The sequence below is a fragment of the Podarcis bocagei genome (genome assembly GCF_964188305.1).
Source record: "Podarcis bocagei genome assembly, chromosome: Z".
In the NCBI taxonomy this organism is placed as follows: domain Eukaryota; kingdom Metazoa; phylum Chordata; class Lepidosauria; order Squamata; family Lacertidae; genus Podarcis; species Podarcis bocagei.
In genome coordinates, this window is record NC_138140.1 from 26,791,581 (window position 1) to 26,809,884 (window position 18,304).

The 18,304-nt window shown below is 41.6% G+C and overlaps 1 protein-coding gene across 7 annotated transcripts in view; it reads right to left on the minus strand.

Annotated features, from left to right (window-relative positions):
* PAK3 (p21 (RAC1) activated kinase 3) overlaps positions 1–18,304 on the minus strand; it is an 86,212-nt gene that overhangs the window by 12,320 nt on the left and 55,588 nt on the right. For 3 of the 7 annotated variants that reach the window (XM_081179326.1, XM_081179327.1, XM_081179325.1), the window contains 9 exons: positions 16,188–16,288; positions 11,438–11,482; positions 10,144–10,297; positions 8,216–8,253; positions 6,480–6,611; positions 5,529–5,691; positions 3,166–3,288; positions 2,644–2,707; positions 1,382–1,430 (listed from right to left, as the gene is read on the minus strand). In XM_081179326.1, coding sequence (XP_081035452.1) covers positions 1,382–1,430; positions 2,644–2,707; positions 3,166–3,288; positions 5,529–5,691; positions 6,480–6,611; positions 8,216–8,253; positions 10,144–10,297; positions 11,438–11,482; positions 16,188–16,288 — 869 coding nt within the window. The remainder of the gene's footprint in view (positions 1–1,381; positions 1,431–2,643; positions 2,708–3,165; positions 3,289–5,528; positions 5,692–6,479; positions 6,612–8,215; positions 8,254–10,143; positions 10,298–11,437; positions 11,483–16,187; positions 16,289–18,304) is intronic. The other 4 variants (XM_081179328.1, XM_081179329.1, XM_081179330.1 and 1 more) reach the window with 4 other exon arrangements.

An 18,304-nucleotide genomic window follows, 5' to 3' on the forward strand; every position in this document is an offset into this window, starting at 1 on the left:
GAGAGTCCACTATATATCTGGAGGTATCCGGCTCAACTTTATCTAGTGTTCCAGAACCGATAATTGTCAACGCAATGTATATCTTGCTGATATCAACAGCCAAACTTGCATGAGTGTTAATGAATCTTGATTGCCCCTTAACCTCTCTTTCTTTCCAAGCTTGAAAACCCCGATCTTTCTACTGGGCTTCACCATAATTGTGAAAAAAAGGTGCAAACATTAAGCTGACAACTCAACATTAGTCAAACTCAAAGAAGTTCAGAGGCCTTCCCATTCAATGCTTTGACCGATCATTATATGGGTCACACTTCGGTCGACATGCAGAATGGTACCGAGCGTGACACAAGCGACTCATAATTGCATAGCTTAAGGTTAGGCATTTGACCTTCAGTTTGATTCCCCCTCCCTTAGCTTTAACTCTTGAGGTCAACTAACCTCCATGTTACCTAAATACAAATCCTAGGTATTTAACTGCGATCCTTCTTTAATTAATATTTATAGCAAATCAAAGAGTCTGTCCAAGTGTTAAGAATAATTAGCATCACTGGAACCAATATGTATAGAATACCCATTATGAGACCACCCAGCACCTAAAAAGATAGGAGGGTATTGTATTGACTATGACAGGCTTAGCAGATGGATTTGCTTCTACAGCAAATGAGCACTGAGGGCAAGCCAAAATCGACTGCTGCATATACATATAGTCACAACCAACAGACTGTGTGCCATCACAGAGGTTGCCAGATCCATTATGTTTTCTGCCACAGCCACCATAATCAGTACTAAGACCCACCAAGCTTAAGAACAGATTTTAAGTCTCAGCTGGATCAGGGTAAAGGCCCATCTCATCCAGCATTGTGTTTTCACAGTTGTTAACCAGGTGCCAACCAGGTGCCTATGGGATGCCTGCAGGTAGGACCCAAGAACAGCTGTGGTCTCCATACTCATGATCCCAAAAAGTGGTATTCAGAGCCATACCACCTCCGCTGCATTTCCCCCCATACACAGGTTTTGGGAAGCAGTTTTTCCTAACACAACGCATTTATGTACGTGATTTTCCACTAATATATGCATTTTTGTACACACTGCTTGTCTGTAGTTCACATTGCTCAGCATTGCAAAATTAAGACTGTGAATATTTCAAAGGGTGCTTACACTTCAGTTCATATACTGTTTCAGAAAGTGTGAATGAATTAGGTAAGTTTGCCTTTAAATGTGTTCTGAACCCAATTTCTCCCCCATTCTTACTTATGAGTGATGCAGTTCTGCATCAGAGGCAGGCAATAACCCAAAAGTGTGTACAAGTATATTACAAGCGGTATGAGAAAACTGGGCAGAATTTTAAAAGCAGAGAAGAAACAGACACCAACATTGCACATACCTCCTGCCCTGTGGCAACGTCTATCGCTGTATAAACTGTACCTGAAGCTCTACAAGAAAATAGAATGTGTCGTCAAAATATGTGGAGGTGCCAAACAGGAAGAACATGAATAAAAATGAGCACATACTTATGCCTGCTGGTCACTGCTACAAAGTGTGTTGCCCAGTTTTAGAAGGGATTCTGTCAATTAAGTAGCTGGTGAGTTATTAGATGTTTAACACTGACATGCACTGAACAGTCTTTCTACAATGCCAGAATGTTGTTTGGAACTGTGGATATTAATTAGCAAGCAAAATTATTTTAAGAGCATTTCACTTTTTTCTCCCACAGCCTGGATCCCTAGGTTTAATGCAATGTTTCCATTGGATATGCCATTCATCATTTCAATGTTAATGCTAATGTGTTTTCTGTGACTAATAGGGAAGTTTAATCCAATTTGTTTACATTTTTTAAAAAAACCTGTTTACTCATGGTTGTCAGTGCAGAACCAAAGTTCAAGTGCAGAGGATTTTGATTTGAGCATTTTATTTAGATAACATTGCACCTGCTTATATCCAGATGTCATTCTTCAGGCTACAGAAATAGGTCTGGCAGGTGTCAGAAGTATTTTGAGATTGAATATGAAACTACAGTCTGGTTCTCACACAATGCTAAATGCTGATTTATTAAACTATGGTTTGTTAAACCCTGAGTTAGCATTACATGTGAACCCTGCCCAGAGGCCCAATATGGGTTGTTTACTGTCAACAAACCACAATCTGAAGCTATGGTTTGATGTTGACTTATGAACCTTGATTTCTTTCAACTATAGCATGGAATTACATTAAAAAACAGCACCCTTCCTTAACCATGGTTTGCTTGCACCCCATCACAAATGCTTAAACTGTAAATGCTCACCAAACTTAATGAACGGCTGGGGGCAGGGGACCTAATTTTGAAGAAAGAAGCCACACCTTCTTTGATTGTCTGGGAGGTAACTTGTATTAACTTGTGGTTTGTTGAACAAGCCTTGGCTTAAACAACCCTTGGGTTAGTGTTATTTGCAAACAAGTCCAGTTTCTGTGTGATACCTCCTGCAATAAAATATATTTGTCATGATGCACACAACAGCAATATTTTATCTTTCCCATACTGTGGAATACTCAAAAATGTTGAGGTGAGATCTGAACCAGGGAATTACTGATGGTTGCTCACATTGGTATAACCAAATGGGCAGAAATACTATAATCAAAACTGAGCCCCTGTGCCTTGGCAATACTTACCCCTGGCCAATTTTTTCAAACCTTGTATATTTCTTTTTCGGGTCTCCAACACTTACAATGCTTCCTGAAAAAAAACAAAGGAAGGTCATCATCACTGGAAGATAATACCTTTTAAGTGAGAGTGAAGAAAAAGAAAAGGATAATATCATGTGAAGTGAACTTATATTTTCAGCTGAGGTTGTGTTCAGTCCTGTGGGAGAGACACTGGGGTGGGTGGGCAAAATTCACCAGACATTTCCATAGGAGGGCCTAAGGTTCCCTGTATTTTTAACTGACTGGGGCTGGTCAGAGTTGTATGTTTAAAAAGTTCAGAGGGCACCAGACTGTGAAAGTGTAGTATAGAAGTATTTTTCAAAAGGAGTTAGCAGAATCTGAAAGAAGATTATCTATGACCACTTTAATTTCAAGGGGGGAGAGGAGCCTATCTGTGTACAAGGAGAAAAGAAGTTAGGTAATCTCCAAGCAACGGAATTGGAAAAGGGGAAACCCTTCAGATCAGGAAGATAATGAGAGATTCTGAACCCGTTTTCAACTGTTGAATCAGATGAATCAACTTGGGTTTGGTGTCTTCATGCAAACTGCGCTTCTGGGGGCTGGACAAGTTGGCCCTCGGGGTCCCTTCCAACTCTACACTTCTATGACATTCTGTGAGAAGAACAAAATAAGAGCAAAAATGTGAGAACATATGATTTCTAGCAAGACAGACAAAAGGTGCATATATTCCCCCTCCCAAAGCAGGATACAGGGGTCAGCTTTCTATAATGGGGGTGATTCAAAATACAAATCATCTTTGCTAGACCTAATAGCACTGCATCTTCTTCGCATTCTAAAACTGCAAGGGAAGAAAATGGATAGATGCAAAAATGTACCAAGCATTGCTTTCAAAACCACTTAAAAATGAGCCATTGACAGGTGAAGACATATGTCATAACACTGAAAACGACCTTGGCCATGATAATTAGGTGCTTTCAAAAGTAGAAATAAAAAACTGCCTGAATATTGCAGTAGACAGGGAAGGACAGCAGGTGGCAACTTAAGGAACCATGGGAGTTACAACATGACGGGCTATGCTGAAGGAAAATTCAGTGTGAAGGGAGAAGAAAGATGCTGAGATCCAAACCCCGCAGAGAATATGCAATACTCTGATACAGAGAATATGCAAAACCCACATACTCTGTGATTAGTTACTAGAGCGGGGCATGTAACAGGCAGAATATTCTGTTGCATTCACAAGGGGAAAAGGCCAGGCAGTTAATAATTATAACTGGTAAGCTCTAAAGCTTCATACAGGTGAGGGTAACGAAGTTGGGTAGCAGTACTTCCCCCTTCCACCCATCCTTTCATGTTATTATTGATATCACCCATTCCAACTAATGTGCCAATTCAGTAGTGAATAGACTTTTCACACACCTGACCTCTTCTGGTTCTGTGCAACAGCCCAAAGGGCAAGACTACAAGAACAGCTTCTGGCACCCTACTATTTCCCAACAAGGACCATAGGTCAGTGGCAGAGCAGCTGCTTTGCACCCAGGTTTAACCCCTGGCAGCATCTCCAGGTAGGGCTAGAAAATACTCCTGCCCAAGTTGCTGCCAGTTAGTGTAGACAATATGGAGCTAGATGGGATAATAGTTTTACTTCACATAAGGCAGATTCCTGTGTTCCCAGGAGTTCTGGGTAAGCAGAGGTCTCTTTAACTTCTGCCTCCAGGAGTCCACTGCTTCAATGTTCAGATCCCCTTTGGAGAGCCAGAGGGTATTGGTACAATACGATGCATGGCAAGGTGGAATAAGGCCGTATACAGTGGTACCTCTAGTTACGAACTTAATTCGTAACTGTTCTTAACTAGAGACGCTCTTTTGCTAGTGGGGCCTCTTGTTGCGGTTGCGCCGTTGGCACACAATTTCCGTTCTCATCCTGGAGCAAAGTTTTCAACTCGAGGTAACTCTTCCAGGTTAGCAGAGTTTGTAACCTGAAGCGTTTGTAACCTGAGGTGCTTGTAACTCGAGGTGCCACTGTATGTGATACTGGTATCTATTTATTTTTTCCTAAGAGTCAATCTCATTTAGAGATCAAACAAAGCTGTGTGGCATCTTTCTGAAGGTGGATGGAGGTCAATCCCGAAGATATTAAAGAAGGAAGGAAATTAGGGGGGTGGGATGCACCACCTGGGTTCCAAACATAAAGCTTTGTTAATTAATTCTTAATTATTTTCCTAATTAGCTCTCAGTCATACAGACAAATGCAGTACATCATGTTTCAGAAGATTGTTTGAAATTCCATTGGATTTTCAATCTGCAGCTGAAAGTTGGCTGGAAGGCAACTACTCAGACACCTTAATCAGGCATACATTACGTTCTTAAGGAGGAGAGAAAAAAAGCAGACAATCATGAAACAACCAAAAATCAATCAAGGAAGGAAAGGCTTGGAGATGTGGGGCAGGCAGGCAATTGTTGCTGTGCCTCATTAATAATGCTCATCCATAAGAGTTGTCGTCTCATGAGAGATCTCATGTAAAAATAGCTTGCTTGCAACTCTTGGCTTCAATGAGAGTGGCCATTAGCATTTGGAATCAGAAACCTGGGAGATTCATTCAGATTATCTAGTCTGGTGGATGAGAAGAACAGAACAGCTGTGCTTGATTTGTCCCAAAAACCACCCAATCAAGCATCCTGTCTTAGACAGCAGCCACCTAGATATTTTTGGGAGAATAGCAAGGAGGTCTAGTCCTCTCTCTAGATATGTGTCCTCCCACTAGCTGGTACTTTGAGGAAGACTGCATGGTGGTTCCACTTGGTTATTATGGCTAGGTACCCATTGATAGATTTCTCCTTGATAAATTTGTGGTCAAGTATCAATAGTGTGCAAGCAAGGGCGAAACACTCACTTAATTTCTCTAGGATCTCCTCATCAGTCATCTTGGATTTTTTCCGCTGCCGATCTGTATTTCTATACAAGGTGTTGGAGTTGGAATTCTCAGGCTGAGGGGTTGTAGGTTCCTTCACTGGGGCTGGAGCCGCAACAGGTTCAATGACAGAACGTGTGTAAATCTGAAAGAAACAATGGCGGGAAATACCTTAATTCCATTGTGAACTTGGGGAAATTGAACAACAATGAATTGCCAATGAGCTACATACAAGGAAACACTTTAATTGTCTCCTGTGCTTTCACAAATATTATATTGCTTTCTCTCTAAAGGTTTAATTTAAGCTCCTGACAGGCAGATAATGGATTTCAAGACTTCCATTACACTGTTCAATTTACACATTACACCCTGAACCAAGAGCTCTGCTATGCCTTTTCACACAATGCAGAAAAGCTTGGGATTAAGTGATAAATCTCAGAGCAGAGCTACCTGACTGCCATAGTTTCCTACAAATGAAAATCCTAAGACTGGGTACTAAACTCAAAGTTGTTCCTTTAAAATGAATTTTCCTCCATGGCTCGTAATAGCTACTGGCTTTGTCATAGGCAGTGTGTGCTCTCAGCAAAACCAGCTAAAAAGTTAGCACAGAGGCAGTCCAATTTCTGTGTCAAGAGGGGTTAAACCTGGAAATTTGCACAGAGAGACTTCTCTGGGGATTGTTTTAAAAAAGCTGTTTCAGGCTACCTGGCTAACAAAATTTCACCAGACCGCACTTTGTGTGTCTCCGCAGCCATAAGGGCTAGACATTCATGGAAAGCAGAGATTCCCAAAAGCTCGCATTCTGCATCACCACCAGATTCTGTTCCCCTTCGCCACCCCCAACCCTGTGCATTCCTGCTGAACAAGGGCAAATACGCAGACCTGGTCCTACCATACAGACAACAATTCAAACTAAAACTGTTAGCATCTCACTGATTTTGTATGCTCTGGTCGTGGGGCAATAACAGGTGGTGGCTCATTATCATCATCATCATCTTCTTCTTCCTCATCCTCCTCTTCGGAAACTGGAGGAGCCAGTGGAGGTTCTGATGCAGTCTTTGTGCTCTGTATGTGCAAAAAAAGTATTCATAAAATGAGGCTTCAGCTGTTTACAGGATTACTATCAGAGCATGAAGAGGTCTGGCTGTAGGACAAGGGCTGGGGGTCTGTGGTCTGCAGGCCTTATTAGGTCCACCAGGTTACCCACTTGGCCTGTGAGGCCTACCTGCCCTATATCTGAAATCACACATGACATCAGGTGTGGAGCAGGGGAAAAAACATGGCTACACCAAAAGGGAGTTTGCAGTGATCTGACTTTTTTGGAATGTATTTGTCCCATGAACAGAAGTGGTTTGCTGGGTGGGGAAGAGCTGCAACGCTTAGTTTCCCAGGTGGGTTGTTATTACGTACCAGGGTGGAGTGCTGTATTGGCTCCACTGGTGTCTTTGTACCACACCAGCTTCACCACCACCTCGCCTCTCTCCCTCTTGGTAAGCAACAACAACTCACCTGCCGGGAAGCTACCCAGTGACTCCACGCCACCTGGGAAGCCACTTCTGCCTGCCCATGATCTCATTTAGAGCATTCTGACAGAGCTTTAAGATTCTCCTGGTAGAGCCACATCTGCAAAAACAGGCCTGCTCAAGAAGCCATTTGAGTTCTTTATGGCTTCATCATTGTCATTTTCCCTTCACAGTCAAAGATGGCATACTTATTTAAAAAAACAAAACAATGGCAAAGGAAAAGAGGAATTCTCATTTCATGAGATGCTTGCAGAATTCATTACAGGGAACTCATTTCGGCCCGCCACTTGTTCTCATAGAGACCGTGCAGCGAACACTATTTCTCTCTTTTTAAATTGTCTTTTATTGATTTTCATACAATTTAAGAAATTTAATTCAGTTTCAATACAATATTCCTTAGCATCTTGACTTCCCATCCTTACCTTCCATGATGTTTCTTTTTAAATCTTTTATTTACTGCTTTAAATGCAATACTTTTTTTCTAAAAGATAGATCGTACATTACATTCCTTTAACATTCTCACTCCTTTGCTTATATTTCAAGTCCTGCCTACGATTTCATTTGGCTATAGTGTTTTCTCAGATAATCTGAAAAGGGTCTCTACTCTTCTACCAGCATTTCCATACTATTTCTCGACTGCCCATTGCATGGCCTCTGTTGTGTAATTGAGTCCATAATATTAAGTATATCAGCATTAAAAAGAATAAGAAGAGGGAAGGAAAGTCCTAGTTCAACCATTCAGCATGGAAAATAAGACATTCATACTGAGAACTCAGTATTGATAGGGATTGCTTTAATTGTACTTTTGGGGGTTTTGCTGTGATTCAATTTTCATTAAATACACACTGCTATTTCAAGCATTCCTATAAGCAAAAAGACATAAGAAAAGCCTGACTGCTGGATTAGTCCAAATGGAGACCATCTATTCCAACATCCTGTTCTTGCAGAGGCCAGCCAGAGGCCTCTATGGAAAACCTGCAAGTGGGACATGAGCACAACAGCACTCCCCTATATTTTTGATTCCCAGAAACTGGTATTCCGAGCCAGCTGCAAATCACATCAAGCCACAAATCTCAGCAGACACTATTCCCCCCCCCCAAAAAAATGGAGATTAGTTCATGTTCAACAGTAGGTTCTTATACTCACCGAAGGATGGGCTGCGATATATCCATGGGCACTTTTATCTGAAACGTGCAACAACAAAAGTTCTCAATAGCTTCATTGAGCCTAAATGGCTACAGGGCAGTTAGGAGATGACACATGTGTGGCAATGTTGGACAGGGTCAAACCCTCCCCTATACTACTCATTTGCTTCCAATCACAACCTCACATGCTGCTGTTTAGTTTAAAAAAGGAAATCAAAAGCCTGTGAGATCTCTTTTGCATAACCACCCCTTTTTTTGTTTTGCTCTTGCTTCTGTTTTGTGTGTGCATGTGTTGTCTACTCTGGCTCAATGAGGGGATGGTACACACATGAAGGTGATCGATGGTTGGTGAAAGACCCTGTGTGAAAAGCTGGGAAGGGAAGATTTTCCAGGGTTGAAGGCTGGGAGAAGAAAGGGAAGCTCTCAGGTGAGAGCTTTCTGTGTGGAGCAAGGGTTAAGATCTATGTTTGAGGGAGGGCTTTGCATTTTCTCTTTCTCTTTCTGTTTTTATTTTCATTTAGATTAGTTTGTTTTTTATTGTATTAATATAATTATATTCCCCCCCCCATAAAATTATTATTAAGTGTTCTTAGAGGTTAGGCATAGCAGTGAGCCTCAGCGGGGTTCTTCCAAAAGGAAGTAAGAAGAATGGTGTACAGCAGGAGTCATCAATCTTTTGAGACCCAAGGACATCACCATCCCATGTCACTTCCCTCTCCCAGATCATGAAAAAGCAGGCAGAACACAGGCTTCACTTTTCCAAAGGATCTGGGGAAAAGCAATTGCCTGTAGAATAAATTCTAGCCTTGAAAAGCACAGAGAGCTGAAAAAGGAAGTGCAAAAGAGTGTCATGCTTCCAACTTCCTGCTTCAGCTCTATGTACTTTCTGGAGGAGAAAAATGCAACCATTATCACCTTCTCATGACCAAGGGGGCAGTGTGTGTGCTCAGAGGCTTTGTGGGCAGCGAAAGAAGACCACTGCATCCACAAGTGCTACACTGGTGATCCCTGGGATACACCCTAGGGTTATGTCTTGGAGTTAGGCTTCAAAACTGTATTAAGACTTCTCTAGTGGCACACTCAGCTCCCTGGGCCAAAGTCCCTCAAGGCAACCAGGTGGAGCCATGTGCTGTGCTGTGCCATGCTGTACTGTCTTTCTACACTGTCTTCCCTCTTGGTTCACTGCCCCTCTAAGCTGTTAACACCTTGCTCCCTTTTTGCAGCCCACTTTGCTCCCCCCCCCCTCCAGCTCTTCTCCCCATTTCTCTCCTGTTTCGTCCTGTTGTGTGTCTCTGAGTCCCCCCCCCCATCACCAATGGTCATCTCAAGTACAGTTTCATTGTGCTCCCTCTTTCCATGCTTTCCCTGAGGCACTCTTCACCTACCACGAGGGCATACACACTATCCCCCTCCTATGTCCTTGTCCTGTGTGTGCCACAGCAACCTTCCCAAATTGATCTGAAGAGGCCTTCTAAGTGAATTTGGACTGGTGTGCTTAGAAGATTCTATGCCATCTAGAACCTCATCTAGAGAACTGGGAACACAATTTAGCATATTATTTTAACATCAGACAAACTGTGGTTTGTCCTAACTAACTATGGTTTACTGAAACAAACCGAATACAAACTGTAGTTTATGAAGCTAGCTTGTTTTAATAAACCATACTGAAGTTTAACCATGGTTTACAATTCAGGCACAACACTAATGAGGTTAATGGGAAACTGAATGGAAAGTCCAAGAGGAATGGGAAGGAGGAAGCACATGAGCCTGAGTCTCACACAAGAGAAAAAAGCATAGCTGAGATTTATATCCATATAAAGTCTGTGGGTCATTCTTCCCTTATCTAGTCTTTTTTATTTTTAAACTTTTTATTGATTTTTTATTCTTTAGGTTCTGATGGTGTCTTCTCCGCCATCATTGCCTCCTTACCTCCAGATGTAAAGCTCATATATTTCTGGTTGTTTACTGTCTCTTTGGAATCATAGAATTTGAGGACATCCAGAACAGCTTGAGGGTTCTTCTTCTGTTCCAGTTTTGTTATATTGGAGGTCTGCAGCAGCCTAGCCCACTGCTCCGGAATCCCCTGTGAAGAGCAAGTGGAAAGGATGACGATTCAGGGCATTTCATCAGCGTTTATATTCTGCCAGCACAGTTCCTTACCAAGAATCCCACACTACCTGTAATATTACATTTGGAGCCTTTGATTGATGCCCAAGAGTTTAAAAAGCTAGACACTTTACAGCAGGTGCAATCATTCTCTCATCCTCTATTAAAACAAAGAGCTAAAACCTGGATCCAACTTAAAAAAAACCAAAAAGTTATGACTGTGACAGGAAAAAAAGGTGCATGAAGCTCATCGTTAATTCAACTCTTGCTGATCCATGGACCAATGGCGGCAAAGCTTATCTCATTTCCCTGGTGCTTCAGGACAGAAAACAAAACACTACTCTACACTGGAGGACAACACCGGGTGTTTTAGGAAGCTTACACTGGATAGCTCATGCATAACAAGATAAATGCTTTCTACTCAGATGATAAAAGCAGACGCTACCGAAGTCAAAGCTACCGAAGTCAAAGCTACCTCCTGACGCATTAACTGCCCACTCAAGGACATTTTCCCTACTTCAAAGGAGGAGCTGCAATTTGGAATCAAAATGGTGGTGCTAAGTTATATAAGGTAGCTGGGACTTTAAATGCACCCTCTTTCCCCACTCCTTCCCCCTACTGTGTAATGTTATTAATTATTATTATTATTATTATAAATAATAATAATACTGCAGGAATTAGGAGCAGTGGCTGCATCCACCAAAGTACAAAATCTTATAAGTTTGTATTGAGGTATTTTGATTTCCGAGAAAGGTGTCTTGGAACATCCAGTATAATTTCCTAAATTCAAGGAGCGACCGTCTCCCCCACCCCTTAGCAGCACAATTAACATTGAAGCAGTGACTCACTTGAAGTGCATCAAAGCATCCCTTTATTTTGCCACCCCAGCTTACAGCTAACATTCTAACAAAACTGGGGGTTTTCCCCCCTTCCTCCTACGAGGTTCTCTGCAAAAATGAGATGTGACATGGGCCTTTGGAGTTTGGGGTTAACGATGAAAAAGTTGGAATAAGCCAAGCAACGAAATCTACTGCACACACACGGAACCTGCCGCTGCAGTGCTATGACATCTCAAAGAAGCACTTGGATGCAAGCTTCTTTTGGGCCTGTGACGCACCTCTGGAAACTTCCCTGTGCACATCTGTGAGCCATAGAGATCTGGCTGCAATGGACGTAAATAAAGAAAGAAAAGAAAGTTAAAACAGAATGTGGGACAACTCAGATGGTGGGAAAGAGGTGAAATCCAATGGGTCGGAATGGGGCAGGGAAGGTCAAGGTTGTGTGTGTGAGGGTAACCCAGTCTAAAACAAGGGAAGTAGCAAACAAAGTAGTAGTCATTGACAGGCTACAGGAAGACAGACTATGAAAAACAGAAGGGGAGGAGGAAATAAATCACAATTAAGTCCAAAGTTTGGAAGCAGCAACTCCCCATTTTAACCAGGTTGTGGGATGTTTGCTTGCTCACTGGAAAAATCATACTGCCAAGTGACTGGATCAAATATTCAGTATTAAAACAGTTGTGGCGGGTACAAAGAGCCTTCTTCTAAGAATTCTTTCATGCTTAAACCCACCTTGGTAATTCTGAAAGGTCTCCGTGTAGCATTTACAATTCAATCCCATGCAAGCTTGTTTAAAAGTAAGGGTCAGCAAGTCCAGTGGGGTTTACATCCAATTGACAGTGCAATCCTAACCATGTCTACTCAGAAATAAGCCTTACTGAATTCAGTGGGGCTTACTCCCAGGCAAGCAGGGTTAATTTCAGCCTAAAGTTGTTCAGGACTCATCTGACTTTAGGAATTATTAAAAACTGTTTTTCAAAAATAGCCAGGGTACGAATGGACACAAATGCTGTGAATGGAAAAATCAACCAATTCTGGATTTTTGTTTTTTGTTTTGTTTTTGGAGTCTGCAAACAGGGTCAAACCAAATTATGCCAAACATAATGCCAGAGAGAAAACTCTTGGCAACATACATATATGCCACTTATATATATATATGCCACCTGACTTTATACAACCTAAATCCATCATTTCCTTTTGTTTTTGAAATGGGAACCTTTATGAGTTTGAGTTGCAGCCAGTTTTCCCTCTAGACGGGGAATGCAGATCTGTCTCATTAAAAGGCATGCTTTGCAGAATTCTCATTCAAAAATAGTGGAAAACAAAATTTCCCCACCTTATTAGTGCACCAACTTTTTCACCATAACTATCTATAGGCCTCAGAAGCATGCTTCTTTTGCCTAATCATTTTCAGTCATTGAATTTAGTGCTCTGTGTCCCAATTTCTGCTACTCGTGGTGGCTCCAAGCGAAACAAAATGGGAATTTGGACATGCATTTGTGACAATCAGCATCATGTCATTGGATGCTAATGACTGAAAGCCAGACTTCAAAGCCCATGCAGCAGGTATCCCCAGCTGTGATTTTGGATGCAGCAATGAGTAACAGGGAATCCATCCAGAACACTGGCTGGCATTATGTGTTGGAGTAAAACTGTGCACGCTGCACATTGCGCATGGCACATAACCAACAGATCAGGCACGGCAGCTACTGCAATCCTCTAAAATGAAGAAGGAACATTTGTTTTGAACAATCCCCTGACACTTCCAAACTTTTGAGAGATAGAGAAAAAAATGTGAACACTGTGGAAATACTTTTGTTAAGAGGCTTGGTGGCAGAACCCTTGTCACAATATACTTACCAACATATAAAGGAAATAAGGAAAAGCTCAAGATGTCACAGACCCATAGCTAATTAACTGAACCAGCTGTGGTTATGGAGCTAAGAAGATCTGGTTCTTCAGGAAACAGAAATTCCCATGTGATTCCAAGGATACTTATGTTCCCTTGCTGTGCAAACTGATCACCAAGATGAACTAGCTTGATGATCACCATAACTTGGTATTAACAGTCAGGTGCAGCAACTATGACTCCTGAGGGCTACTACCCTCAATAAACAATTTTGTATCAAAAACCTCAACCTCTTCCTCTCTCTCTCTCTCTCTCTCTCTGTTAAAATAAATCTTAATTTCAGGGAATCTTACAAGAAAGAGCAGGGAACTAAAACAGACACAATTTAATGCATTAATGCTGTATCATGAAAGCTACTCTTGTTGTTGGATCCCACACTGTCACTCTGGTAAAATTCAGACTGAAGAATCATGGGATGAAAAAGCACATGGGGAATAATCCATAAAAGCAGAGGGCCATACTGGGGGCTGGCAATGCTGACTCTGCTCCTTTTCATGTGATCCATCTACCCTACTTGATTTCTTCATCTAAATGTTAACCATAACACCATGGAATCAAGCCACAAGGAAATGTGTTCCCCAATACCATACTTACGATTTATATGTTAGGGTCTGAGATCTATATCCCTTAGTGCAGCCTTGCCCAACCAGGTGCCTTCCAAGGTTTTAGACTACATCTCCCATCAGGCCCAACCTGCACAACCATATTGGAAGGGGCTGATGGGAGCTGTGGTCCAAAACATCTCAAGTTAGGGAAAGTTGCTTTAGGGCATCAGAAAATAATAGTTTCATTTCTCCTAGTCAAGTGAGAAAGAAAATAAATGCCTGAAGGAAGAGAATAATCACTCAGTTATGAGGATAAGTAGCTGAAGAAAGCATTGCAACTCCTCATGTTTCTAGAATACCTACTCACAAAGAATACGGTATTTTCAATCACTAAAATTGATTGATTTTGACATGAATAAAATGGGTATTTCCCAAATCCAGTGACTCTTGAAACACATATGAAGTGTGTTTTTTAAAAATCTCTTGAAAGATAGAATAATTATATGGGAGAAGGGGGTTGGTCATCTACAGAGATCAAGCATTAAATCTAGGGATGGTTGGATCAATCTATTTCTGTTCCATATCAATTCCACACATGTTTGTTCATAACCCATCTCCACCCTGCTTATTCATTAATCTGTGGTTTTTTTAAAAAAAAATGACACAAATATTCAACATAAAATATATATTATTACAAAATATGTATTTTGCATCAATATATGTATCTCTGAACAATTTTTATGCTAAAATTCACCTTTGTAACATGTTTTGTTTTGCTTGTTGGTTTGCTTTCTGATGGAAAAACTATGTCACAGATTTTGGAAAAGTGCAAAACCATAAGGATAAGTAGTTGTAATCTACACATCAATCCTTTTGATGAGGATGAAGTCAGCTCACATCGGAATTCACAGAAATCAAATTCCTCAAGCACTCGTCATTAAATCCTTATCAAGTATCTTTCTTGGGATGTTTGAGAAATGTGCAAGAATGAAGTGAAACTCCATCCCAGCTACAATTAAAAGATCTCTGGGCTCCCATGTCCTTCTAAAGTGCTTTAGGCGAAGGGCGAAAAGCCAGAGAATCAATGGGTACAACTGCAGCCTACTGGGGTCCATGATTTAAACAATCCCAAAATGCTATTTTGAGTGTTAGCAGAATTCTTTCCTTCTGTGGGGAAGAATGATTGATTAGCGGACAGCAAGGGAAGGCATACTTAAGAGGTAAGGGAAGCACGTGGGGAAAGGGGAAATAATCCTACTCTGGAGAGCCATTATAAGGAGAGGATTGCGATGGCACCAAATCCTCTTCTAGCTCCATATATGAGTTTTTAAGCTCACATCTTGTTTATCAGAACACATGGAAGGCAATTACTGGGAGAACACACCGCAGTGCAGCATAGAAGGGGCAGGCATAGGTGTAAGCCTGGCTCAGTGCCATACAGAGGTCTATAGGCCTTTCTGCTCATGTCCAGAAATGCCACAAACTCTACCTGCACCATGTTTGGCCAGCATTTTTAAATTGGCAATCTATGTCATATGCCACAGTTAGGTGGCAAAATGTTAACCAGGGTGCTAGTCTGCATGAAATGTGTGGTTTCTATACCAGCTCATAAGAGAGTTGGATATAAACCTACAGGCTGTCTGTTGAGATCACAGGTCTGTGTTTAAAAGAGTAGTTATTTATTCCTAAAGTGCTATGGAACTCCTTGCCCATTGACATTGGGCTGGTGCCCTCATTAGGGACACCTGCTGAAAAGCTTTGTTTCTACAAGCCAACCCAGTTATATAACTTAGTTACCTATATTTGTTGTGAAAATTGGTTTCTGGGTTTTAGCTGTGTTTTATTTGCACAACTGCATTTATAGCCCACTTGGAGAGCTCCTTGATCAACTGGTTTATAAATCTTCTAAATAAATAAAACTATCCTACAGAATATATCCATAGAGCATCTTCAGCTCTTTCCCCAGAGTTTCCATAGTTTGCAGTCCATAACAAGCAACCCATGGAGTGGGGAGAATTAAGCAACAATTGTTTGCAGTAGAATACTCAAAAGTACACAAGTGTCACGCAAGGAAATCTAGCTACCTTCCTCCTATGTGGGTAAGGGGATAGCCTAAGGAGACATTACTTGCGTGTAGAGCAAATGTGCACAGGAGGGGAGTGGGATCGTGCTTGGCAGCCCCCCAATTTCTGTCTGCACCTAGCATAATGTCAGCATAGAGCAGGGGTGGGGAACCTGTGGCCCTCTGGATGCTGTTGGGGCTCCCAATTCTCAACAGGCCCAACAAAGCATAACCAATGGTCATGGATCATGGGAGTTGAAGCTCAGCAACATTTGGAGAGTTGTAGGTTTCCCGTCACTAGAGCTCATTTGCATCCAAAGTAGGATGTGTGTGAGCTCTGTGAGTGTGATCAGCAACCCTTGCAAGGTTGGCAGGTGTGATTCCACTACCTCCCATACACATGTTCACTCTGCACGCAAGTGAGGTCTGCACAGAACAAATGGCTGCAAAGAAAGCCAATTTAGCCAAGGAAGTTTGCAATGAAGCAAACAGAGGACAAAAAGATGACTTACTGTGAATTCCCCAGTGACTGCATCAAACCCCACATGGATCGTGTGCTCGAAGTCTGAAGGGAGAGAGATTTCAGGACGTTCTTTCTCCTTCTTCTTATTGGCTAGAAGTAAAATGTTAACAAGCACTTATTTTCCTGCGTAATTATTTTTTATGCATTTTACAGTCAGGCTTATTCAAAGCAAGATATGGAAAGTAGGAGGATAGAATTTAATCCAGAAGGACCCTTGACTGCAAAATCCAGGCTGGATAATGAAACAGCACCATAATAGTGCAATCCTATTCATGTTTGTTCATAATTAAGTCCTAGGGGGCTTGCTTTGGTAAATGTCCACAAAAATGCAACTTTACAGAACACTGCTCCTGTAAGCTAAGGGCATGTGCATTACTTGATAATGTATCATTTAAACCCAAAAGGTATGAACAGCCTCCATGGGGTTGTCAGGGGCGATTGTCAGGAATATATCACACAAAGTAAGCAAAGTTAACTCTTTATTAGAAGAAACAAGGTCAGCTCAAGAGTGCCAGGTCTAATTCCTTTGCAGCCTTTTTGTTGCATAAAAGAGTGAATGAAATGTAGACTTTGCTGAGGCACAATTGTTAAGGACTTCAGACAAAGCCCTCATGCAATCAGGGTGATGCAGAGAGTGGTTAATATACCTTTATACAACAGGGTGGAACCCACCACCTTTAAAGAAGTAGAGATGTACCCACTCCTCAAAAGCCCTCCCTAGGCAGCCTTGCAGCATCTAATCCTTTCAGGTAGAAAGAAAGTAAACACAAAGACATGGAATTGTATCCAATGATAGTCTTGCTCATAAGAGAACCATGAAATTAACCAACATGGCTAACTTAGGTCCATTAATTTCAATGGGTCTATTCTTAGTAGAACTTAGTTAGATACCACTCATGCCTTATGCAGACAACTCCCAATTTATGCAGTGGTTACCTTCCAAGGCACTGTGCATTTAAGTGAAATCACATATATTTGAAACGTCATTGAGAAAGCCTGTAAACACCCTGTTCCACCCCTTTTTGTGACATTTTTGGGTCACTGCCAGGTTCGGAGTGATGTGCATATGAATTCATGTAAATGGGGAGTTAGCTGTACAGAATCAGACCATTGGTCCACCTAGTCCTGGGCTGCTAATGCTGAATGGCAGCTACTCTCCAACATTTCAGACAGGAATCCTTCCCAGCTTTACCTGGAAATGCCAAAGATTGATCTTTTTCATATAAAGCAGTTGCTCTACAGCTGAGCTACAGCTCTTTCCCCTTAACTGTTGTGATGTTCATTAAAAAACCTGCTGGACTATGGGAAATAACTCAGTGGCAGAACCCAAGGCTTCGTGTGCAAAAGGTACCAGATTCAATCCCTAACAACTCCAGGTAGGGTTGGCGTAGATTCCTGTGAAACTCTGAAGAGCTGCAACCAATAGCCATTGTCAACAAGACCAAGCTAAGTGGACTCTGTTTAAGGCAGCTTCCTCAGGGCTGGATCCAGACTTAGTCATGCTTCATGAAGGACAGTAGTTCCCAAACCTTTTCAGCCCCTCCCTTTGGTTCCATAAACTCATCCCCAGTGACCCAAGCCCTACCTTATAAAAAGCAATATTCATAATAGCAGTTGCACAACCCATTAAAGAAGATAATAACCCTGTAACATTCAAAACAGTAACAATTAATTGCACATTTATTCAAAATCCAATGAAAACTACTTAGTTGAATTAACTCAAAAAAACCTGAGTTATCCAAGGATGCCAGCTTTTCAAAGTATGATAGCCATTTATACACAGAAACATCCAGGTCACCCCTCTTCTCACCTGGGAGGGTGATACCACCCACCTAAGTTCCTGGCGTGCTGCTGCCAGTCAGAACAGACAATATCCAAGAATAAATGGCCTGACGGTTTGAATCCATGTACGGCAGATACAAATGTCTCCAGGAGCAATCTGGAATGCTCACATGTACTCAAAAACACTGTGCATGAACTAATCCCAAATGTTACATCCATCCTTATTAATTTAATTGCTAAACCCTTACTAAACAATTATCTGGCTATAATTTCTGCCCAGGATTCCAACCTTCACACTTATATTAATTGATAAATGGTTTTCCT